This window comes from Ascaphus truei, chromosome 3, assembly GCF_040206685.1.
Source record: "Ascaphus truei isolate aAscTru1 chromosome 3, aAscTru1.hap1, whole genome shotgun sequence".
NCBI lineage: Eukaryota > Metazoa > Chordata > Amphibia > Anura > Ascaphidae > Ascaphus > Ascaphus truei.
This window is the reverse complement of record NC_134485.1, coordinates 344,492,256-344,517,841: the sequence shown is the minus strand read 5'-3', so window position 1 is coordinate 344,517,841 and position 25,586 is coordinate 344,492,256. Positions and strand designations below refer to the sequence as shown.

At 48.4% G+C, this 25,586-nt stretch overlaps 1 protein-coding gene across 5 annotated transcripts in view; it reads right to left on the bottom strand.

Moving 5' to 3' along the window:
- Positions 1-25,586, bottom strand: part of ZNF385A (zinc finger protein 385A) — a 213,205-nt gene that overhangs the window by 35,359 nt on the left and 152,260 nt on the right. For all 5 annotated transcript variants that reach the window (XM_075591734.1, XM_075591735.1, XM_075591736.1 and 2 more), the window contains one exon: positions 19,449-19,559. In XM_075591734.1, the coding sequence (XP_075447849.1) occupies positions 19,449-19,559 (111 nt within the window). The remainder of the gene's footprint in view (positions 1-19,448; positions 19,560-25,586) is intronic.

The window sequence follows — 25,586 nt, the reverse complement described above, 5'->3', positions numbered from 1 at the left end:
GAGGAGCGAAGTTCCAGCGATCAGATTGGAGCATGAGTATTTATCTCATAAAACGCCTATATACTATTTCTGTCTGTGACTTTTAATTTGGGAGCTTTGGAATTTATTAAATTCATATTTTTGAAATAATACACTAGGATCGGGCGCTTTTTCTTTTTTGTTGTTATATATATATATATATATATATATACACACATACAATGGGGGGTTTTGAAAAAAAATAAAAAGAGGGCTGCAGACAACTTTCCAAGGGCCCAGGACTAGAGTGTTTACTACAGTAGGCCGCGGCCACCCTCCCCACCGTGTTGGAGGCCTTGCATGACCCCCCTCGATCTCTCACACCCCCAAGTCTCCCCTACCTCTCTACCCTGCGACACCCCCACCTCTCTCTCTCTCCCCTACCTCTATCCCCCCTACCCTCATCTCTCTCTTCCCCACCCCCACCTCTCACGCCCCCACACCTCCAACTGTCTCTCTTTCCCTCACCACTCTCTCCACCCCACCCCTCTCTCCCCCATCACACTCCACCTCTCTCTCCCAAGCCACACCCTTGCCTCGTCTCTCCCCCCAACCCCCACCTGTCTCTCTCCCACCAACACCCACCTGTCTCTTTCCCCTAACCCTCACTTGTCTCTCCCCGAATCCCCACCTATCTCCCCCAACCTCCACCTCTCTCTCCCCCAACCCCCACCTCTCTCTCCCCTCACCTCTCTCTCCACCCTCACAACTCCACCTCTCTCTCCACCCCCACCTCTCACCCCCTCCACCCCCACCTCTCACCCCCTCCCTTACTCTCATCTTTCTCCCCACCAGGCAAAAAAGAGGTGCCAGACAGTATCGTCACAAAAAAACCTATATGTATTTATAAATAAAGCAGAAAAAAGCCGTGTTAGTCCAGTTGCGATAGTGCAGAATAAATTAGTTCTTCAGTATTAGGTGATACCTTTTTTATTGGACTAACAATTTATGTCATAGGACAAGCTTTACAAGAGTTCTCTCTTCTTCAGGTCAAGCAATACTGATATACACAGGAATCTATGGCTAAAACAGTGTAGAGAGAAAAGAAAAAAAACAACAGATATGTACTGTAGATAAGGTAGGGTGTAAAAAGTGTTTGAAGCCAGGGGATGGTGACAAGGAAAGGTGGGGAGGGATGCTGGGGGGGAGGGGTGGGGGGGAGAGAAAGTGTGGATAAGAATAGAGGCAAGCAGGTGTAACCCCGGTCTCTTTTCAGTCCCAGAGACCCCCCATGTAGCGCTCCGAGGCTCTGCGGCACACCCGGCTAGCGGGGGCCGCCATGACAGGTTGCACGAGCGTGCGCGTTGGTCGCGCAGGCGCAGTAAGAGTAGCGCACGCGGTCCCAATGCTAAAGAGGTCCTGAGTGGACTACAATTCCCAGCAGCCTCTGGGGATTGCCCTTTCACCCACATCACGTGCAGCCAGCCAGCAAATAGGGTTTTGCAGCTTCTCCTGTGGAGGAACGCTACAATGTTACGGGGACCACGTTTGGCAGTTGGAGCTGGGAGCAGGAAGGGGGAGGAAGGGTGTAGGGAGCAAGTGGCTCCTACACCAGGTAAGGTAGTTCCCCAGATCCCAGGCAGGCCCCAATCCCCACCAGGGTAGGGGGTAGGTACGGAGGGACAGCCCCTAGGTTAGGGACTCTGCCCTTACGTGTGAGTGTGCAGTCTTGTCAGTGTCACGGCTGGCAGTGCTGTGAGCGCTGACAAGTAGGCACAGTGTGTGTGTGCAGTGCAGTGTAGCTGCAGGTACCGGTTGAGTGCAGTGCGGTTGCTGCAGGTACCGAGTGAGTGCAGTGGGTTGCTGCAGGTTCAGTGTGTGTGCAGTGCGGTTGCTGCAGGTACCGGTTGAGAGCAGTGCGGTTGCTGCAGGTACTGTGTGAGTGCAGTGTGTTTGCTGCAGGTTTAGGTCGAGTAGTCAGAGGGGATCCGGGAGGTGAAGAGAGAGGTAGTGTGGGTGCAGGGGGTCAGTGACCCACCTGCATAGGATAGGCTACCCCGTAGGCCCTAGGAGTTTCCCTAAAGCCATCCAAGGTTGCTGTGCTGTAGGGACGGCCTATAGTGCAGCGAATGTCACGGAAGTTCACGGAGTCAGATAGGGACTCCATTGACGCTGCGTACCCGTGCAGAAAGTTGGGCGCTGCCCTTTGGTGCGGTTGCAGAGGCCATCTTGTTGGGGTCTTCCCGGACGGTGGATCCTGGATGTCGGGCCGGAACTCGACGGATCCTTTGTGAAGCGGTTGCAGATCCGAGCACTGGAGTGCTCGGCAGGTACTATATCATCAAGTGCACCAACACCGGTCATCAGGCGCTGATCCCGCCTAAGGCTAAACTCTTTGTAGGAACACTGAGTGAGTGGTTACAAGACTGAGCCTATACCATATAGTACCATCACATTAATATATGGACACGGTGTGTGGGGCACGCGGTGAGGGGACGGAGACGTTGCTCCTGATGAGTGGGCAGCCGCTAAAGTTATACCGTTAGAGTATAAGTATGATAAGTGTTATTGCTAATTGCATGTTAGAGTGATAAGGTTGCCATGCATTATCATATACAGTAAAGTTGGTTGCATCACATATGTGTGTATGTATTTCTTGCCCAGGGGAATTTCACATCACGGGGATCCTGGGTAAGTGGAGGCGCTGCGCTAAGTAAATGTATGAGTGTTACCCCAGGCTCCCAGCTAGCGGAGGCTCATATCTCCTGGAGCCGCAGGTGTTGTACAGCGACCAGTATTTCCTTTGGGAGGGTTCAGAAAAAGGGCTACACAGGATAATTACAAACAATTTTGATAGGGTGTGAGAAAACCCATGTCCGCATTAAGTCCTTTGGTTTTGGTGTCAAAGAGTCTTATCATTCTGAGTTCAAATGTTTTCCGTTATTTATAAATAGGTATGTAATATGGAAGTTAATGGGTACTCTACTAACGCTCTCCTCGTCTCCAGCTAAAGCCCTATTCCCGGGTCTGAATGATGGTAACGCCAAGTTAAGGCACGACCTAACTAACGTAGCGTTAAGTGCCTGCGTTAATGTTAACAAACTTTAAGTGGATGTGCAATGTTATGATAACGCTTGTTATGCATATAATTATCATTCATGTCTGTTATAGTTACAATAGCTCAATGCTACTGACGGGGGAGAAAACCTGACGTTACTTTGTCATTGGCCTTTTTTAACTGTACATTATGACGCGTCTCCCTATATCAAATAAGGGCCATGGAGAGAGTAACACAGACTGAGACAGGGAGAGAACTAAACACAGCAAGAGCTGGAAGAATCGTGATAACAAGAAGCACCACTTATTTCTTTTCAAATAAAAACTTACATTTAATTATTTATTTATTTTTAAAGAAAAGGGGATTTTGTTTAAAACTCATTGTTCATAAAACTCAATGATGGAGGTAGTGTGAAAAATGAAAGGAGGACCAAGAAAGGCAAAAGACAGCACAGAAGGCAAAAAAAAAAAAATGAATGGAAAACTAGTGGGATAGTGGAAGATTGAGCAAGTGAGTAATAAGGACATGGAAAATAGAAGTAGGCGGGGAAGACAGTGAGAAGAAAGAAAACAAGGGAAAGAGCAAGGAAGACAACTGAGATACAAAGTGGGACGGTCAAAAACAGTGCGGACACCAGGATGAAAGGTGCAGGGGAGCAGATTGTGAAAGGAGAGAAACAAGACAAAAGATTAGGGATAGGAAAAGCAAAAGGAACAGAGAGAGCAACAGAAGGAAAGAGCACAGTCTCTCCCTTTTGGCTGCCATTGAGTCGACATACGCTCAAACTCTCCCCACGCCGCCTCAGTACCGTGTTTAGATAACTGGGGATTAGCAGGAAGTCGCCTCTCAAAAATTCTTGGCCCATCTTATCCACAACACACCAGCAGCCTCCTGGGGCAGAGGGGAATCTGTCGACCACTTCGCTGCCAGAGAAGCTGGAGACGCATTACCATAGGCTCATCCTGAGGCAGGGGGAAGTAACCCAAATTACAATTCTACTTTATAACTTCCATATACAAGTTATTTGTAAGCACATCCACTGGAATAAAGCTATGGGTTTGGGTCACAATCAAGTATTAGGACATGGAAGGGCTGTCATATTATCTGGTGCTGGTCCAACTTCTTAACACCATCTTGCCCTGATAGTGATATAGTGACAGCTTATGATATACTCTATACGGTAGATATTACAGACTATTTTTGGTGTCTACGGCAGAGAGGCAAATGTAGTAACATCCAGAATGGGGTGTGAACCAAGATCACCTGATTTGAAGGCAGTGACAATACAACTGAGCCATTCCTGACAGGTCCCCTTTCTAAGCCCTCTCTACATTTCATCTTACAGCTCCCTACCTCGTGTCCAAAGTAATCCTCATCCTTCTCCACTGCTCTCTCCTCCCATGTGTACACATTTGCCTTCACTTTATTCACTGCTTCTGAAATATGCCAAACCTCCCTTGCTTCAGTGACCCTCTATCCATCTTAAAGTTCCTCATTAAACCCAACTCCTGAGGGCCTCTTCACTAACAATGCCCAATTGTCCCCTTTCTGCTACAGAAAATGAACTTACTGTACTTGCTCCTGCCTACAGTAAATCTGTGCTTCAACTAATGCAATTGTAACATGAGACCCTAGGCTGCGCTTATAGTGCCTTGCGACGACGACGCGACGTCGCTCCGAAACAAATACATTGACTCCGTCGCAAGCGCTTATAGTAAGCGCGGCGGCGACGGAGCGACCAAAAATTTTGAAGCCGGGTAAATTTGATTTTTTAGAGACAGTCGCCACATGTGACTGTCTCTAAACCAATCAAATTGCGCGGCCCGCCCCTTTTAGTGACGTCACTGGCCTTGTCGCCAGCGATGTCGCTAAAAATCAAGTTGCAACTTTCGCCGGTGGCGACGGTGACGGGTGACGTCATCGGTCGCGTCGCCAACACTGTAAGCGCGGCCTTACTGTAAACTCTTCATCGTACCAATTCAGTTATCACACAATCCCTTTGCAGACAGAGAGGCCTGCAAACCACTGAGGAGCAATTCAATATATCAGTACATGCTATGGCAGTTTTTGGAACTTCACACCTGCCTATTAATAGTGTCTGTGTACAGATGTAGCCAAAATAATTGCACCACTCATAACGCAGAATATTGCGATATAATGCTGAATATCACAGATTATAGTTAGGGTTCAATGGCAGTGATAATGTAGAATATCACAGAATACCCCACCATAATGTGCTAACAGGTGCAATAACCGTGGCTACATTTGTATGATCATTTAGGAAACATTGTGAGCATATATTAGAACAAAACAGTAATAATGAGAGGAAAAGTCAGCCTCACAAACTCAAGTGTTGTTTTCTATGGGTTAGTAAAGTGAGTGCAGTGGGTGCAGGCAGATAACATGTATAGTTTCTCATGGATTTTGTTCTATAAGCAGAGAGAGGATCCCTGAGCTGAAAGTGTTCAGTGATACTCCGTTTCACTTTCCCCGGCATCTCATTTACTTTGGGGTGAACTGCTGAGCTAATGTGGGAGGTAGTTAACACAAGTTGTACAGTCTTGCAGTAGCACACAAATGCGCTATATTTATCAATGAAAGTGCCACATTATTTTGACAAGCAAAACAGAGTTGCGAATGGAGTTAATTTTAGCACCAAAGCAGAATTAGAATTGATCATTGATATCACTTCTGTTTTCTCCCATTCAATTCATTCCTGCAGGATTTGAGATACTTTGATGGTTGTTATAAGCAGATATCACGGGCCAATAAAAATAGTGTTACAATGCTTGATTTTAAAGTAGCAATGCAGGTGCTTTTTTTTTTTTATTTACTGTTTTTTAATACAGGATTGAAGCAGGGGGTCTCCGGAGGTGAACCCCATTCATTTCAGTTCTGGGGACCTCCTTCTTAAATAGAAACAGACCTCCTTAAGGGGTGCCGGTATCTCTGCATAGTCTAAGGCCTGGAACATGGTGCAGGGAGCGGCGCTGAGCAGCGCTGACGCTCATGCTCTCCTGCTCAAGCAGGAATTTTTCTTGTCCCTGCATGAGCGTCAGCGAGCGCGCTTGTGTGCCGAGTGGGAGGCTTTCGTGAGGCGGGCCTGGAGGCGGATCGGGAGGCGGGGCTAGCGCGTCACGGCGCCGACGTCACGGACTGCCATTGGCTCCTGGCAGTCACGTGACCGGCCCTGCGCTTGCATGAGCGGCAAAATGTAAACTTGCCTGTCTCCTGCATTTCCACACGCCTCCGCACGCCTGCGGAAGCGCCGTCTAAAGCCGCGCTGATAGGGATAATGTTTCCCCTCAGCGCGCCTCAGCACGGTCTTTTTGACCATGTCGGAGGCCTAAAGCTCCTGTGTGAGAGCTCTGAAACTCCACTATTACATGAACCCTGGGCACCCTCTCCCCGCCCCCCCCCACCCCCCACACACACATGCCCTCACCCCCTCCCCCACGGAGGTATCTATCTACAGAACCAGGGGGTCCCCAGAGATAAAAGCAATGGGGTTCCGCTCCAGGGACCCCCTGGTTCAAGGCCTATGTTTAAAAAAATAAATAAATGTGCCCCTTGGATTGCCCTTTCAAGAGCAGTCCTTTTAAATCAATGGGAGGGGCTTCACTGTCCTGTAAGCTACGTTCTGAAAGGCCTCTGCCAGTAAAACAGAAAGCAGGATATATTTGATAATATTTTCCTATTAACAAAATTGAAATGGAAGTTAAGACATAATTAAAAAGCAACGATGCCCCGAGGTAGTATTCTGCAATTATACTCTGAATTGCTGATGGCCTCTTTCTTTCATTAGACCAAACAGTGCACAGTTGTACAGTACATATTATGCCTTTCAGGTAAACAGCGTCAGGAAGGAACCAATGCAGATTTCACATTCTCTGCATTATAACAACATAACATTGACGTGTTTATTTTGACCCAGTAAAAGGCATAAGAACCTATACAGAATCTCAATTTGCACGTGTGTTCCACATAACCTTAAACCTACTGATGTCTGTGTGTATATTTATATTAGGCCCATATATACTAAGCAGTGCTATTCCACTGCACACCTGGGAAATGTCCTACAGCCGATTCAAGTGTTTGTTTCTTCCCCTCACCTTTTCCTCCAGATGTTTTAAATGGCAGGACTGAGGAGGAGGAGGGCAGGGCTTTTTACTTCTTACAAATATAATTTAGTGCGTGTATATGTCTGTTTATAATCACTGTACATGATTTGTAACTGTAATACAAGCAATGCAGAAAAATGAGTAACACTGATAAGGCTAGAAATGCGTATTCTTTTTAAGCAAGCACATGCCAGAAGACATCAGTATAATTCACATCTTTGCTTGAGGGATTATCCCCCGTGGCAGCTAGGGGCTTGGAAATATACTGCTGGTAGATGCAGTCCGCCTCTAGAAGACGCGGTTAGGAGAAGATGGGGTCCAGCATCTTCTATATAAAATTAACTCATTTCAATAGAACACAGTATTCACTAAACAGCGATAGCCACACCGCAAGACACCTTGCAGCTATTTAAATGCATTTTCTCAACACATGGTTCTATTTCCATATGATGACTCAGTAAATAAGGCACTATGCCTTCTTCAAGACCCCAGCAGAGCAGAATACTGCATCTTCCAATGTAGTCTGAACCGCCTCTTACTCAATCGCCCAATAAATGTGCAGACCTTCTATGATGTACACAGTGTACAACAAATAAAAATAGTATCTCTCAGACACGTCTGCAAACCTGCCTTTCTCCTTTATCTCTTAGCATACAGTGCTTCCACTGCAGCAAGGGATTCTGGGTAATTACATGTAAATGAGCACTCAGTAAGTCACTTTTTGCTTCTCGTCCATTTTAACATGGACCCCCTATAGGCTTATACCTGCCATGTTACTAAGCTTTTTCAGAGCAGCCTGGGTTAAAGAAGCGCATCGCCAGTCACAGCTCTGAGGTGCCTGGACGGTGTTCCTTATAAGTAAACACACAATTCCAGCAAGCTCTAACACCAGAACCCACCACATCATATATATATATGTATATATATATAGACGGGAAGAAGCGGCGGAGTGACAGGTTCCTGGTGTTACATATACCGGTGTGACGCAGAATAAAGTGAGAGTGACGCTGTGCTAAGACGGCGAGGCGGGCAGCGGTGGTATCGGAGCGGCAGTACATGCGACGGCAGTACCAGCACTCCGCCGGAGGGACTTCACGGACATTCGCTGGCAGTCTGCCATATAGGATAAAGGTTATCCAAAACGCTGTTTGGAATCCTGCTTGTCGTAAGTAGGATTCCAATTTTAATCCCACCGGACGTGATCTGTCCCTTAGACAATGGTCTTTTTTTACATAGTATTTTTATAGTATTATTAAACTAGTTTCTTTTAGCTATTCATTAGGTGTTGTTTACGTTTTTGTTTGTAATAAGTTTATTTGTTTGTCCAGAGTATGTTTTGTCTATGTTTGTATGGTTTCATCTACATGAACCCAGAAAATACTTGAAAACGAGAGGTAACTCTCAATGTATTACTTCCTGGTAAAATATTTTATAAATAAATAATAAATAAAATACATTAGTTTTACAGGTACAGCAGGGCCCTGCTTCTCGGCGATCCGCCGATACGGCGGCACCGAGAAGGGGGCCGCCATTTTGGATCCTAAGTCGCGCATGCACAGAACGGGAGGTTGCGCCCGGCGCGCATGCGCAGACCGTAGTTTGTGCGCCGAGACTGTAGGTCACGCATGCGCAGACCGGCGAAAATGCCGGTTTGCGCATGCGCAGAACTGAAAATGGAACCCGCCGTATACCCGGGGCCCTTCTGTAAACACTATGATTATTTCTTGTGTTTATCTCCACATATTGTGAGACGACCCTCAAGATATATCTGGAGGCTCCCAGGTCATTCAAACTGGACATTCCATATGGTCAATGGTTAGAATATAATATTCATCAATTGGACCTTTTTGTAGGCGCCGGAATATTTATTTTTGTCTTATACCTGCCATGTTACTAAGCTTTTTCAGCACAGCCTGGATTAAAGAAGTACATCGCCAGTAAACCTAAAGACAGACAACTGTTTTGACACAAGTGAAAGAATGACCAGAGCAAAAAGCTTTAGGAAACACCAGCTCTGAGGTGTCTAGAAGGCATTCCTTAGTTATAAGTAACACACAATTCCAGCAAGCTCTAACACCAGAACCCACCACATCATACATATATAATGGTTCTGGGGTTAGAGCTTGCTGGAATTGTGTGTTTATTAATTTTCAACTGGTATCAGTTGTTTGGAGGTTAGTGGCCCTTCCTTCCAGGGTTTAAGCTCACCCCACCCCACTTTTTAAGTAGCAGGTTTTCAGTGTTCCTGTGCAGGACAGGTGTATTAAGGCCATTCTCCCTCCACTGCAGAGGTAAATGAGAATTTTCACATGTAGTGTTAGGACCTGCATGCTGGTCATGCCGTGAAGTGGCTGCAGGCTTATAGCGCTTTGGCCAAAGGGTTTAACTAAATGACCCTTATGCATGAGAATACTAACATTGAAATATTTAACTATGTATTTTGTAACATTGGATGTAGCATTGGGTATCTTTGTCTTTTGATCCTTAGTAGTAAATGAGGTTTAAGAAGCAATGCTCTGCCGTTTCTGCAGGAATAATTGAATCTCTATAAGGCCTTGGCCATGTTTAGCGCTTGCTGGCGGAAGCGTGCTGACGCGCGCTCCCGCTCAGCACTGAGCCCCTACAGCCGCAATTAGAGCGGCTTTAGTAGGGGCTCAACTGCGCTTCCGCGCGCTTGCGGAAGCGCAGGTCTTAGGGGAATTTAAAATTCCCCGTTTCCCGGCACGACAGGCCGGTCACGTGAGCAGTTCGCCCAATGAGGGCGAACCAGCTCCGTGACGTTACTGGCCCGCCCCCGGCCAGTGACACGCCCGCCCCCGGCCCGCCCCCTGACAGCCTGCTGACAGCGCGTGCGGTAAGCAACCGCAAGGCCAGGGAAAGCACTCGCTTTCCCTGCGCCTCAGCACGCCAGCATGGAGCATGGCCGAGGCCTAAGAAGGAAAAGCTACAAAAAGCAAGAAGCAAAGGCTGTGCCAGGTTTTTTTTGCCACAATTTTGACCTAATTGATATATTGTATAGGCACACGTGCAAATCACCCACTGCAATTCCTCCAAGATAGCTTTTTTAATTTTGTTTAGAAAGTCACAGAAATGGTAGTTCTGAACCTTTTTTGTTCCTTTTTAATCTCTCCCTACATCTGAAATGAGATGCAAGCAGATCTCTCCAAAATGTAACATTAAAATAAAAGACTATGAAAATTGCATTGCAGCCACTAACAATGTTTAATAGAGTAACATAATCATTTTATTTATTTATTTTATAGAGAATCACGGGTTGCACTTTTGAGAATGTGTAAATTGACCTTTAAATATAGTATGCACAGCAGCATATTACCTGCCCCTCATGAATCCTAACCATGCAATCACATAATAATAAGTTCAATAAAACAGCGCATGCAAATGGCTTCACAACTCTGGCTTTACTGGTGAGTGTAAATATTGGTTCAGTCTTTGCTGGATATTTGTCCTCAGTCAGGGTCTGCAGCTGCGGATAGGAACCATACAAAAGCTCTCCCAGGGGCTCCCACTCCTTCCTTGCTTTCTCCCCTCCCTAGGTGGGTGTGGGGAGCTGAAATATCATTTGAAGCGGCCCAGCTGTTGAGACAGCTGTTCTAAAAGCAGGACGTTAACTGGGGCAGGCAGAGACGGATTAGAGATGAAGCAATCAGACGGAGATATCGGTCTGACACAATTAATTTCTATTGTGTGTCCTGACTACTGCCCAATCCGAGTTCTCATTGCGGGAGCAGTCTGCAGTGGTGCAGACTATACTTGACACATGAAAGAACCGTTTATCTATGGTTAAAACCTTTTGGACCTGCAGCACATTGCAGAGCAAAGCACACTGACTGTGAAGGTGTTAACTATATCAAAACTCCGGGCTGCTGTGGGCAATTGACAATGTTAAAGCTCATCATGAAACATTGGCAGAAAACTTCACAGCAATAATCTATCTGCGCTTTGCACTAGGACACTGTGAGTGAGCGCTTTGCACTAGGACACTGTGGGTCAGCGCTTTGCACTAGGACACTGTGAGTGAGCGCTTTGCACTAGGACACTGTGGGTGAGCGCTTTACACTAGGACACTGTGGGTGAGCGCTTTGCACTAGGACACTCTGAGTGAGCGCTTTGCACTAGGACACTGTGGGTGAGCGCTTTGCACTAGGACACTGTGAGTGAGCGCTTTGCACTAGGACACTGTGAGTGAGCGCTTTGCACTAGGACACTGTGGGTGAGCGCTTTGCACTAGGACACTGTGGGTGAGCGCTTTGCACTAGGACACTGTGGGTGAGCGCTTTGCACTAGGACACTGTGGCTCTGAGTTTTGCACTAGGACACTGTGGCTCTGCGCTTTGCACTAGGACACTGGGTTAGCGCTTTGCACTAGGACACTGTGGCTCTGCGCTTTGCACTAGGACACTGGGTTAGCACTTTGCACTAGGACACTGTGGGTCAGCGCTTTGCACTAGGACACTGTGGGTCAGCGCTTTGCACTAGGACACTGTGGGTGAGCACTTTGTACTGGGACACTGTGGGTGAGCGCTTTGCACTAGGACACTGTGGGTGAGCGCTTTGTACTAGGACACGCTGGGGCAGCGCTTTGCACTGGGACACTGGGTGAGCGCTTTGCACTAGGACACTGTGGGGCAGCGCTTTGCACTAGGACACTGTGGGTGAGCGCTTTGTACTAGGACACTGTGGGTGAGCGCTTTGCACTGGGACACTGGGTGAGCGCTTTGCACTAGGACACTGTGGGGCAGCGCTTTGTACTAGGACACTGGGTGAGCGCTTTGCACTAGGACACTGTGGGGCAGCGCTTTGCACTAGGACACTGTGGGTGAGCGCTTTGTACTAGGACACTGTGGGGCAGCGCTTTGTACTAGGACACTGTGGGTGAGCGCTTTGCACTAGGACACTGTGGGGCAGCGCTTTGTACTAGGACACTGTGGGTGAGCGCTTTGCACTGGGACACTGGGTGAGTGCATTGCACTAGGACACTGTGGGTGAGCGCTTTGCACTAGGACACTGTGAGTGAGCGCTTTGCACTAGGACACTGAGTGAGCGCTTTGCACTAGGACACTGTGGGTGAGCGCTTTGCACTAGGACACTGTGGGTGAGCGCTTTGCACTAGGACACTGTGGGTGAGCGCTTTGCACTAGGACACTGTGGGTGAGCGCTTTGCACTAGGACACTGGGTTAGCGCTTTGCACTAGGACACTGTGAGTGAGCGCTTTGCACTAGGACACTGTGGGTGAGCGCTTTGCACTAGGACACTGTGGGGCAGCGCTTTGTACTAGGACACTGTGGGTGAGCGCTTTGCACTGGGACACTGGGTGAGTGCATTGCACTAGGACACTGTGGGTGAGCGCTTTGCACTAGGACACTGTGAGTGAGCGCTTTGCACTAGGACACTGTGAGTGAGCGCTTTGCACTAGGACACTGTGGGTGAGCGCTTTGCACTAGGACACTGTGGGTGAGCGCTTTGCACTAGGACACTGTGGGTGAGCGCTTTGCACTAGGACACTGGGTTAGCGCTTTGCACTAGGACACTGTGGGTCAGCGCTTTGCACTAGGACACTGTGGCTCTGCGCTTTGCACTAGGACACTGTGAGTGAGCGCTTTGCATTGTTACACTGTGGGTCAGCGCTTTGCACTGTTACACTGTGGGTGGGCGCTTTGCACTAGGACACTATGGGTGAGCGCTTTGCACTAGGACACTGTGGCTCTGCGCTTTGCACTAGGACACTGTGGGTGAGCGCTTTGCACTAGGACACTGTGGCTCTGCGCTTTGCACTAGGACACTGTGGGTGAGCGCTTTGCACTAGGACACTGTGGCTCTGCGCTTTGCACTAGGACACTGTGGCTCTGCGCTTTGCACTAGGACACTGGGTTAGTGCTTTGCACTAGGACACTGTGGCTCTGTGCTTTGCACTAGGACACTGGGTTAGCGCTTTGCACTAGGACACTGTGGGTCAGCGCTTTGCACTAGGACACTGTGGGTCAGCGCTTTGCACTAGGACACTGTGGGTCAGTGCTTTGCACTAGGACACTGTGGCTCTGCGCTTTGCACTAGGACACTGTGAGTGAGCGCTTTGCACTAGGACACTGTGGGGCAGCGCTTTGCATTGTTACACTGTGGGTCAGCGCTTTGCACTGTTACACTGTGGGTGGGCGCTTTGCACTAGGACACTATGGGTGAGCGCTTTGCACTAGGACACTGTGGCTCTGCGCTTTGCACTAGGACACTGTGGGTGAGCGCTTTGCACTAGGACACTGTGGCTCTGCGCTTTGCACTAGGACACTGGGTGAGCGCTTTGCACTAGGACACTGGGTTAGCGCTTTGCACTAGGACACTGTGGGTCAGCGCTTTGCACTAGGACACTGTGGGTCAGCGCTTTGCACTAGGACACTGTGGGTGAGCGCTTTGCACTAGGACACTGTGGGTGAGCGCTTTGTACTAGGACACGCTGGGGCAGCGCTTTGCACTAGGACACTGGGTTAGCGCTTTGCACTGGGACACTGTGGGGTGAGCGCTTTGCACTAGGACACTGTGGCTCTGCGCTTTGCACTAGGACACTGTGGCTCTGCGCTTTGCACTAGGACACTGTGGGTGAGCGCTTTGCACTAGGACACTGTGGCTCTGCGCTTTGCACTAGGACACTGTGGCTCTGCGCTTTGCACTAGGACACTGTGGGTCTGTGCTTTGCACTAGGACACTGGGTTAGCGCTTTGCACTAGGACACTGTGGGTCAGCGCTTTGCACTAGGACACTGTGGGTCAGCGCTTTGCACTAGGACACTGTGGGTGAGCGCTTTGCACTAGGACACTGTGGGTGAGCGCTTTGTACTAGGACACACTGGGGCAGCGCTTTGCACTAGGACACTGGGTTAGCGCTTTGCACTGGGACACTGTGGGGTGAGCGCTTTGCACTAGGACACTGTGGGTGAGCGCTTTGCACTGTTACACTGTGGGTCAGCGCTTTGCACTGTTACACTGTGGGTGGGCGCTTTGCACTGTTACACTGTGGGTGGGCGCTTTGCACTAGGACACTGTGGCTCTGCGCTTTGCACTAGGACACTGTGGGTGAGCGCTTTGCACTAGGACACTGTGGCTCTGCGCTTTGCACTAGGACACTGTGGGTGAGCGCTTTGCACTAGGACACTGTGGCTCTGCGCTTTGCACTAGGACACTGTGGCTCTGCGCTTTGCACTAGGACACTGGGTTAGTGCTTTGCACTAGGACACTGTGGCTCTGTGCTTTGCACTAGGACACTGGGTTAGCGCTTTGCACTAGGACACTGTGGGTCAGCGCTTTGCACTAGGACACTGTGGGTCAGCGCTTTGCACTAGGACACTGTGGGTCAGTGCTTTGCACTAGGACACTGTGGCTCTGCGCTTTGCACTAGGACACTGTGAGTGAGCGCTTTGCACTAGGACACTGTGGGGCAGCGCTTTGCATTGTTACACTGTGGGTCAGCGCTTTGCACTGTTACACTGTGGGTGGGCGCTTTGCACTAGGACACTATGGGTGAGCGCTTTGCACTAGGACACTGTGGCTCTGCGCTTTGCACTAGGACACTGTGGGTGAGCGCTTTGCACTAGGACACTGTGGCTCTGCGCTTTGCACTAGGACACTGTGGCTCTGCGCTTTGCACTAGGACACTGGGTGAGCGCTTTGCACTAGGACACTGGGTTAGCGCTTTGCACTAGGACACTGTGGGTCAGCGCTTTGCACTAGGACACTGTGGGTCAGCGCTTTGCACTAGGACACTGTGGGTGAGCGCTTTGTACTAGGACACGCTGGGGCAGCGCTTTGCACTAGGACACTGGGTTAGCGCTTTGCACTGGGACACTGTGGGGTGAGCGCTTTGCACTAGGACACTGTGGCTCTGCGCTTTGCACTAGGACACTGTGGGTGAGCGCTTTGCACTAGGACACTGTGGCTCTGCGCTTTGCACTAGGACACTGTGGCTCTGCGCTTTGCACTAGGACACTGTGGGTCTGTGCTTTGCACTAGGACACTGGGTTAGCGCTTTGCACTAGGACACTGTGGGTCAGCGCTTTGCACTAGGACACTGTGGGTCAGCGCTTTGCACTAGGACACTGTGGGTGAGCGCTTTGCACTAGGACACTGTGGGTGAGCGCTTTGTACTAGGACACACTGGGGCAGCGCTTTGCACTAGGACACTGGGTTAGCGCTTTGCACTGGGACACTGTGGGGTGAGCGCTTTGCACTAGGACACTGTGGGTGAGCGCTTTGCACTGTTACACTGTGGGTCAGCGCTTTGCACTGTTACACTGTGGGTGGGCGCTTTGCACTGTTACACTGTGGGTGGGCGCTTTGCACTAGGACACTATGGGTGAGCGCTTTGCACTAGGACACTGTGAGTGAGCGCTTTGCACTAGGACACTGTGAGTGAGCGCTTTGCACTAGGACACTGTGAGTGAGCGCTTTGCACTAGGACACTGTGGCTCTGCGCTTTGCACTAGGACACTGTGGGTGAGCGCTTTACACTAGGACACTGTGGGTGAGCGCTTTACACTAGGACACTGTGGGTGAGCGCTTTGCACTAGGACACTGTGGGTGAGCGCTTTGCACTAGGACACTGTGAGTGAGCGCTTTGCACTAGGACACTGTGGGTGAGCGCTTTGCACTAGGACACTGTGAGTGAGCGCTTTGCACTAGGACACTGTGGGTGAGCGCTTTGCACTAGGACACTGTGGCTCTGCGCTTTGCACTAGGACACTGTGGGTGAGCGCTTTGCACTAGGACACTGTGGCTTTGCGCTTTGCACTAGGACACTGTGGGTGAGCGCTTTGCACTAGGACACTGTGGCTCTGCGCTTTGCACTAGGACACTGTGAGTGAGCGCTTTGCACTAGGACACTGTGGCTCTGCGCTTTGCACTAGGACACTGGGTGAGCGCTTTGCACTAGGACACTGTGGGTGAGCGCTTTGCGCTGGGACACTGTGGGTGAGCGCTTTGCACTAGGACACTGTGGGTCAGCGCTTTGCACTAGGACACTGTGGGTCAGCGCTTTGCACTAGGACACTGTGGCTCTGCGCTTTGCACTAGGACACTGTGAGTGAGCGCTTTGCACTAGGACACTGTGGGTGAGCGCTTTGCACTGTTACACTGTGGGTCAGCGCTTTGCACTGTTACACTGTGGGTGGGCGCTTTGCACTAGGACACTATGGGTGAGCGCTTTGCACTAGGACACTGTGGCTCTGCGTTTTGCACTAGGACACTGTGGCTCTGCGTTTTGCACTAGGACACTGTGGCTCTGCGCTTTGCACTAGGACACTGTGGCTCTGCGCTTTGCACTAGGACACTGTGGCTCTGCGCTTTGCACTAGGACACTGTGGGTGAGCGCTTTGCACTAGGACACTGTGGCTCTGCGCTTTGCACTAGGACACTGTGGGTGAGCGCTTTGCACTAGGACACTGTGGCTCTGCGCTTTGCACTAGGACACTGTGGCTCTGCGCTTTGCACTAGGACACTGGGTTAGCGCTTTGCACTAGGACACTGTGGCTCTGCGCTTTGCACTAGGACACTGGGTTAGCGCTTTGCACTAGGACACTGTGGGTCAGCGCTTTGCACTAGGACACTGTGGGTCAGCGCTTTGCACTAGGACACTGTGGGTCAGTGCTTTGCACTAGGACACTGTGGGTCAGCGCTTTGCACTAGGACACTGTGGGTCAGTGCTTTGCACTAGGACACTGTGGGTCAGCGCTTTGCACTAGGACACTGTGGGTCAGCGCTTTGCACTAGGACACTGTGGCTCTGCGCTTTGCACTAGGACACTGTGGGTGAGCGCTTTGCACTAGGACACTGTGGGTGAGCGCTTTGCACTAGGACACTGTGGGTGAGCGCTTTGCACTAGGACACTGTGGCTCTGCGCTTTGTACTAGGACACGCTGGGGCAGCGCTTTGCACTAGGACACTGTGGGTGAGCGCTTTGCACTAGGACACTGTGAGTGAGCGCTTTGCACTAGGACACTGTGGGTGAGCGCTTTACACTAGGACACTGTGGGTGAGCGCTTTGCACTAGGACACTGTGAGTGAGCGCTTTACACTAGGACACTGTGGGTGAGCGCTTTACACTAGGACACTGTGGGTGAGCGCTTTGCACTAGGACACTGTGAGTGAGCGCTTTACACTAGGACACTGTGGGTGAGCGCTTTACACTAGGACACTGTGGGTGAGCGCTTTGCACTAGGACACTGTGAGTGAGCGCTTTGCACTAGGACACTGTGGGTGAGCGCTTTGCACTAGGACACTGTGGCTCTGCGCTTTACACTAGGACACTGTGGCTCTGCGCTTTACACTAGGACACTGTGGCTCTGCGCTTTGCACTAGGACACTGTGAGTGAGCGCTTTGCACTAGGACACTGTGGGTGAGCGCTTTGCACTAGGACACTGTGGCTCTGCGCTTTGCACTAGGACACTGTGGGTGAGCGCTTTGCACTAGGACACTGTGGGTCAGCGCTTTGCACTAGGACACTGTGGCTCTGCGCTTTGCACTAGGACACTGTGGCTCTGCGCTTTGCACTGTTACACTGTGGGTCAGCGCTTTGCACTGTTACACTGTGGGTCAGCGCTTTGCACTGTTACACTGTGGGGCAGCGCTTTGCACTAGGACACTGTGGGTGAGCGCTTTGCACTGTTACACTGTGGGTGAGCGCTTTGCACTGTTACACTGTGGGTGAGCGCTTTGCACTAGGACACTGTGGCTCTGCGCTTTACACTAGGACACTGGCTCTGCGCTTTGCACTAGGACACTGTGAGTGAGCGCTTTGCACTAGGACACTGGGTTAGCGCTTTGCACTAGGACACTGTGGGTCAGCGCTTTGCACTAGGACACTGTGGGTGAGCGCTTTGCACTAGGACACTGTGAGTGAGCGCTTTGCACTAGGACACTGTGGCTCTGCGCTTTACACTAGGACACTGTGGGTGAGCGCTTTGCACTAGGACACTGTGGCTCTGCGCTTTGCACTAGGACACTGTGAGTGAGCGCTTTGCACTAGGACACTGTGGGTGAGTGCATTGCACTAGGACACTGTGGGTGAGCGCTTTGCACTAGGACACTGTGGGTGAGTGCATTGCACTAGGACACTGTGGGTGAGCGCTTTGCACTAGGACACTGTGGCTATGCGCTTTGCACTAGGACACTGGGTGAGCGCTTTGCACTAGGACACTGTGGCTCTGCGCTTTGCACTAGGACACTGTGAGTGAGCGCTTTGCACTAGGACACTGTGGCTCTGCGCTTTGCACTAGGACACTGTGGGTGAGCGCTTTGCGCTGGGACACTGTGAGTGAGCGCTTTGCACTAGGACACTGTGGGTGAGCGCTTTGTGCTAGGACACTGTGGGTGAGCGCTTTGCACTAGGACACTGTGGGTCAGCGCTTTGCACTGTTACACTGTGGGTCAGCGCTTTGCACTGTTACACTGTGGGGCAGCGCTTTGCACTAGGACACTGTGGGTGAGCGCTTTGCACTGTTACACTGTGGGTGAGCGCTTTGCACTGTTACACTGTGGGTGTGCGCTTTGCACTAGGACACTGTGGGTCAGCGCTTTGCACTGTTACACTGTGGGGCAGCGCTTTGCACTAGGACACTGTGGGTCAGCGCTTTGCACTGTTACACTGTGGGTGGGCACTTTGCACTAGGACACTGTGGGTCAGCGCTTTGCACTGTTACACTGTGGGGCAGCGCTTTGCACTAGGACACTGTGGGTCAGCGCTTTGCACTAGGACACTGTGGGTGGGCGCTTTGCACTAGGACACTGTGGGCTTGTGGAAAAATGCAGATGCACTCATGGGTTTTTTATCAACACCTCGAACACTGGAAGGGATTTGTCATTTTGCTACTCACAATAGCCAGTGCAGAGTTAGTGAGCAAGCTCAATGCAATGATTATAAAAGGCTGGGCCTTTCTGATTCTTCATTAACCACATGCATTGCTGTACACGCCATGCAATGTGGCAGGCAAAAGCTCTAAGGAAACATCCATGTTTAAAATGGATACAAGCTTAAAAAGTGGCATAATCCGTGTGCTCATTTACAGGTTATTACCCAGAATCCTTATCTGCAGACAGTGGGGTAAAACATGTTTTGGGGACCTTTGGAAGCCATGAGAATGCACTCCCGGGTTTCTTAGCTTTACCTTTGGAACATTGAAAAGCGTGGAACTGGAATACTAAGTCACTAAGGTAATGTGAGGCTGGGCAGGCCTTCTCTGTGGGTGTCCATCCTTGGCAAACTGTCAATAAACACAAAAGCAAGACACGGATGGGCGGCATGAGAACTTACCTCGGAGTTGAAGCGGATCTGGCACACGTTGCAGGAGATCACTGGCCTCTTAGTTCTGATAAATGGGACCCCAAAGTTAGGGCTCATCACAGCCTTCTGCACAGGATCCATCTGCATAGTAAAAGCAGACAGGGCTTAGTCAAACACAGCGCTAAAAAAGCAACTCCTGCCAGTGGAGTCATCTTTAGGATGGCAGTGTTGCTCAGTTGGCAGTATTGCTTAGGAGATGGGTGAAATTATACTGAACATATTACCTATAAGAGTACTGTAGATCACCTTTATTATTTTTATTTGTACAGCGCAAACATATTCAGCAGCGTGGTACAATGGGGGTACAGAGTGATATCAATTACTTAAACAACATGACATACAAATAAGGACTGACATGCAGAAACAGATACAGGAGTTAACGAGGGCCCTGCTCAGGAGAGCTTACAATCTAGAGGGAATAAGGGGCATAGTTGAAACAGAAGATAAAGTGGCTGCTCATTGTAGGATGGAGGAGGTCTCAGGGTGGAGTTTGGCCCAGCCACACAGCTGATACCTTTAAGGTTTGGGGTGTGGCCGTTAGAGGTGTTAGATAGCATGGAGTTTGGCCCAGCCACACAGCTGGAACCAATGGGGTTGGGCAGGGTGGGGGTGGATATCAGGAGTATGTAAGATAGGCTTCTTTAAAGAGGTGAGTTTTCAGGGAGTTTTTAAATGTCTGAAAGCTGGGGGGAGAGTCTCATGGTGCATGGCGGGAATTGCAGAGAGAGGGGGCAGCACGGGAGAAGTCTTGTAGGCGGGAGTGACAGGAGCTAATACGGCTGGAGGACAGGTGGATATCCTGGGCAGAAGGAGGCGGCGTTTAGGGATATATTTGGGGATAAAGGTGTGTGGTATAACAACCACAAATCAATGCTTCAAAGCAAATGTGGATTGTAGGTCTTATGTGCAAGAAGTGTTCATCGTATCCTTTGGATGTATTTAAGGCTGTGCTTATAGTGAGCGTGACGGCACGCATGTGGCGCGAACAACAGACCTCTTACGGGCGAGCGATTATGAGTGACCGCGCGGAAGATTTTTTAAAGGACATAATTTTGTCCTTTCGCATTACAGTCGCGTCATACGAGCGGTTCAGCCAATCACAGCGAACTAGCCTGGTGATGTCACGGCAACGCCTCCCTTTTGCGCAAACCCTATGAGCACAAATCGCTCTAGCGACAGGCGCGTGACGTCATGTGAGCCCACTATAAACGCTGTATACGTGCTGTAAATATACGTGCTGTCCATCGTGTATGTCCATATGTAATATGCATAGGTGCTTAATCAACAAGGCAAGTACATATGTACTATCAGCACAAAATAGCCTACTGGGATATGTAGTTATAAATCAGACTCCCGGTTGCTCGGTATCTACAGGGTCAGAGAGTCCACCTCAAGATAACAGGCATATATAAGGATTAGTACTGCACTGAGAACCATAAAAGCTTGAATGTTTGAGATAAATCACATAGTCGAATCCACCAGGAACTCCCCAAGCCAGCGTGCTTCCAGCATGGAGACACAGGAACAAACTGGGAAAAACGGAGCGCAGCAACGGCACAACAGCCAGACTGTGTGCTTGAAAAAAGTTCAAAAAGAGAGCACATAATCCCTCTCTTTCTCAATCTCATGGCTATGGTCAAATTAAACTTTTTTCAAGCATATAGTCTGGCTGTTCCGCCGTTGCTGTGCTCCGTTTTCCCCAATGTGTTCCTATTTGGGGATGAGGGCTGAGATATAAGGTTGTCCAGCGTAGTTTGGGAGCTTTGTATATCAAAACTAGGGTTTCAAATGTAATTTTAGAGGACACCGGGAGCCAGTGTAGGGATTTGCGTAGTGGAACAGCAGAAATGGAGCAGTGAGTGAGGTCGAAGAGTCTGGCAGTAGCATTTTGGATGGATTGAAGTTGGGACAGGCGGACAAAGGGAATGCCAGCTATTATAGGAGTCAAGGCAGGACAAGACACGTGAGTGAATTAAGATTGTAGTTGCATCATTAGTGAGAAAGGGGCATATTTTAGCGATATATCGGAGGGGAGAAGGAGTTTCTCAGTGAATAAAGACACTGACTGACACTGAGTTTGAAGCGGGGGAACCTGGTTCAATTCCCGGTGTCGGCTCCTTGTGACCTTGGGCAAGTCACTTTATCTCCCTGTGCCTCAGGCACCAAAACCATAGATTGTTAGCTCCACGGGGCAGAGACTGTGTCTGTAAAATGTCTCTATAAAGCGCTACGTAAAACTAGCAGTGTTATACAAGAACATGCTACTGTATTATTATTAGGGGAAACAGCATGATCTAGTTAGGGAGTATGAAGGAGAGGGCAGAGTCAAAGATGACCCCTAGGCAGCAGGCTTGGGGTGTTTATGAGATTGAGGTATTATTGACAGTGAGGGAGAGTTTGGGTTTAGGGTGACAATGGAAGGGGGAAAGAAAATTAATTCTGTTTTCAACATGTTAGAGGTCTATCCATGCAGGATTTGTGACATAAATTCCTGAATAAAGAAGATATCCATGGAGCAAGCTTCCATAGTAAAGGGAGACTAACTGGTTCAATCTTAACATCAGTCGCGTCTGTTTTAAAACGTGGGCTGAATATCAGATCAGACACCACGTTGCAAATGTAAGATTGGTTAAGATTGCATGCAATAAACTAAATACATAGGTTGTGGGAAACTCTTTGCAAATTAATCTGTGTCATCCATTTTTACGCTGCATGGACTGGATTCCAGTAAGAATTTGACTAGCCTATTCAGCAGTGAAGGGGTTCATTTCTCCTCTCCCGCAGAAGGACGCCTGTATTTGGGAAAAGCTCAAGCAGCAAGAATGCTTCATTTAGCAATTTGGGAGTGAATGTTTCATTCTCCCACCCTTCCCCAGGGGGAATCCACGCTCATCTCTCATCCATGAACTCACATACCAGGGGCCAACAGGAAGAGATAAACTAAACCCATCACTGCTACTGCCTGTAAACTACCTGTAGGTCTTCATACACTTAAAGTGACCCGCCCTCTGATTCAGGAAAAAAAGACCTATTCAAACATTCTAATGAACTGAAATATCACTGAAGCCGTCAAATTGTTGCACTTTAAAAGGTGCAATTCTTCGCACTCATATACATTTTTTCTTTGCCTCTACAAATGAAGGAGACCAATAGAGTGCCAGGACGCAGCTCTCTTTAAACAACGAGTGCACATTACAAATGATTGCCCAGTGACGTTCCAAGCATACGCCGGACAGAAAAACACGTTGTCGGGAGCACATCATTAACTCATTTGAGGCCATCGGGGACTGCAAAGCACTGTCTGCACAGGGATCCAAGCAGCAATCTGCTATCCTTTATTCAGAATATTTGTACAAACTAAGAGGATTCCTGTGGTACCAAAATGCAGCAATCATTGGTGCAAACCACTGTGCTTGGGGAATAAAACAAGTACACAGGGATTCTCTTGAGCATAAGAATCAAATGCTGTTAGCTTTTATGTTTCTTTGACCTAAAGAGTTTACATCCTCCTATATATATGAAGAGACTGGGAAACACACTTAAATCAGAGTACCTACAGTGGTGTGAAAAAGAAAGTATACCCTCTTTGAATTCTATGGTTTTACATATCAGGACATAATAACAATCATCTGTTCCTTAGCAGGTCTTAAAATTAGGTAAATACAACCTCAGATGAACAACAACACATGACATATTACACCGTGTCATGATTTATTTAACAAAAATAAAGCCAAAATGGAGAAGCCATGTGTGAAAAACTAAGTATACCTTATGATTCAATAGCTTGTAGAACCACCTTTAGCAGCAATAACTTGAAGTAATCGTTTTCTGTATGACTTTATCAGTCCCTCACATCGTTGTGGAGGAATTTTGGCCCACTCTTCTTTACAGCGTTGCTTCAGTTCGTTGAGGTTTGTGGGCATTTGTTAATGCACAGGTCTCTTAAGGTCCAGCCACAGCATTTCAATCAGGTTGAGGTCTGGACTTTGACTGGGCCATTGCAACACCTTGATTCTTTTCTTTTTCAGCCATTCTGTTGTAGATTTGCTGGTGTGTTTGGGATCATTGTCCTGTTGCATGACCCAATTTCGGCCAAGCTTTAGCTGTCAGACAGATGGCCTCACATTTGACTCTAGAATACTTTCGTATAGAGAGGAGTACATGGTCGACTCAATGACTGCAAGGTTCTAGGTCCTGTGGCTGCAAAACAAGACCAAATCATCACCCCTCCACCACTGTGCTTGACAGTTGGTATGAGGTTTTTGTGCTGATATGCTGTGTTTGGTTTTCTCCAAACGTGGTGCTGTGCATTGTGGCCAAACATCTCCACTTTGGTCTCGCCTGTCCAAAGGACATTGTTCCAGAAGTCTTGTAGTTTGTTCTGATGCAACTTTCCAACTTTCCAAACCTAAGCTGTGCTGCCATGTTCTTTTTAGAGAGAAGAGGCTTTCTCCTGGCAACCCTTCCAAACAAGCCATACTTGTTCAGTCTTTTTCTAATTGTACTGTCATGAACATTAACATTTACCATGCTAACTGGTAGAGTCTGCTAACTGCTAACTGTAGAGTCTGAGATGTTACTCTTGGTTTTTTTTTGCAATTTCTCTGAGCATTGCACGGTCTTCTCTTGGGGTGTATTTGCTTGGACGTCCACTCCTGGGAAGATTGGCAACTGTCTTGTATGTTTTCCACTTTTGAATAATCTTTCTCAATGCAGAATGGTGGACTTTAAATTGTTTGGAAATGGCCTTATAACCCTTCCCAGATTGATGGGCAGCAACAATTGCTTCTCTAAGATCATTGCTGATGTCTTTCCTCCTTGGCATTGTGTTAACACACACCTGAATGCTCCAGACCAGCAAACTGCTAAAACTTCAGCTTTTATAGAGGTGGTCACACTTGCTGATGATCAATTAATCAAGGGCATTTGATTAGCATCACCTGTCTGCTACTTAGCATCTTAATTCCTATGGAAGCAGTAAGGATGTACTTAGTTTTTCACACATGGCTTCTCCATTTTGGCTTTATTTTTGTTGAATAAATCATGACACAGTGTAATATGTCATGTGTTGTTGTTCATCTGAGGTTGTATTTACCTAATTTTAAGACTTGCTAAGAAACAGATGATTGTTATTATGTCCTGATATGTAAAACCATGGAATTCAAAGAGGGTGACTTTTCTTTTTCACACCACTGTATAAGGCAGGGGAGAGCAAACTTTCCCCCAGCAAAATCACCCGCCCCCCACTTTGCACACCGCTGCTATAAGGTACTGTACAAAAATAACAATGGGTTAGGCACACCTATCCAATGGGTTGGGTGCCTATCCCATTATATATATAATGGGACAGTAAATAAATAAGCATGTCACGGGAGACCAGGCAAAATACACCATAAGTGAAATAAATTGTAATTTATTCCGTAGAAACAGGCAAACACACATTGAATTACATTAGACAGAAAAAGATACACTTACTGGGGTCTGGGGTTGACAAACTGACTTTCCTAGTGGAAATAAGGTCTTTAAAACACTGCAGTGCTGAACTGGGGACTTGGAAAAAAATCCGGTTTAAAATTCCTGTTTTTGTATACACTGTGGGCTCTTACAAAAACCTTTTTTTGCCATCATTCTTTGTAATATCGCTGGAAGAAGAGATCAGTGCATCTCGAAAGCTTACACAAATAAAAGCATTTCGTTAGCCACAGAACGGTATCGTCTTTCATTTTTGATATATATATATATATAGAGATTATATATAGAGATTATATATATATACATACACACACACACACACACACACACACACACATCTCCACCATTAGCATATAGCCAATAAAGAATATCACTTGTGAGCACATTCACATGTCTTAGACAGGTCTGCAACCCTGCTTTTCAACCATTATCACCTAGCATATAGTGCTTCCACTGAAGCAAGGGATTCTGGGAAATGACATGCAAATGAGCACACAATGTGTCACCTTTTGCCGGAAATCCATTTTTCCATGGAACCCTTATGCACACATTTTATTTATATATATATATATATATATATATATATATATATATATATATATATAGTGGTTGACAAATCACCAAAAAATCTACTCG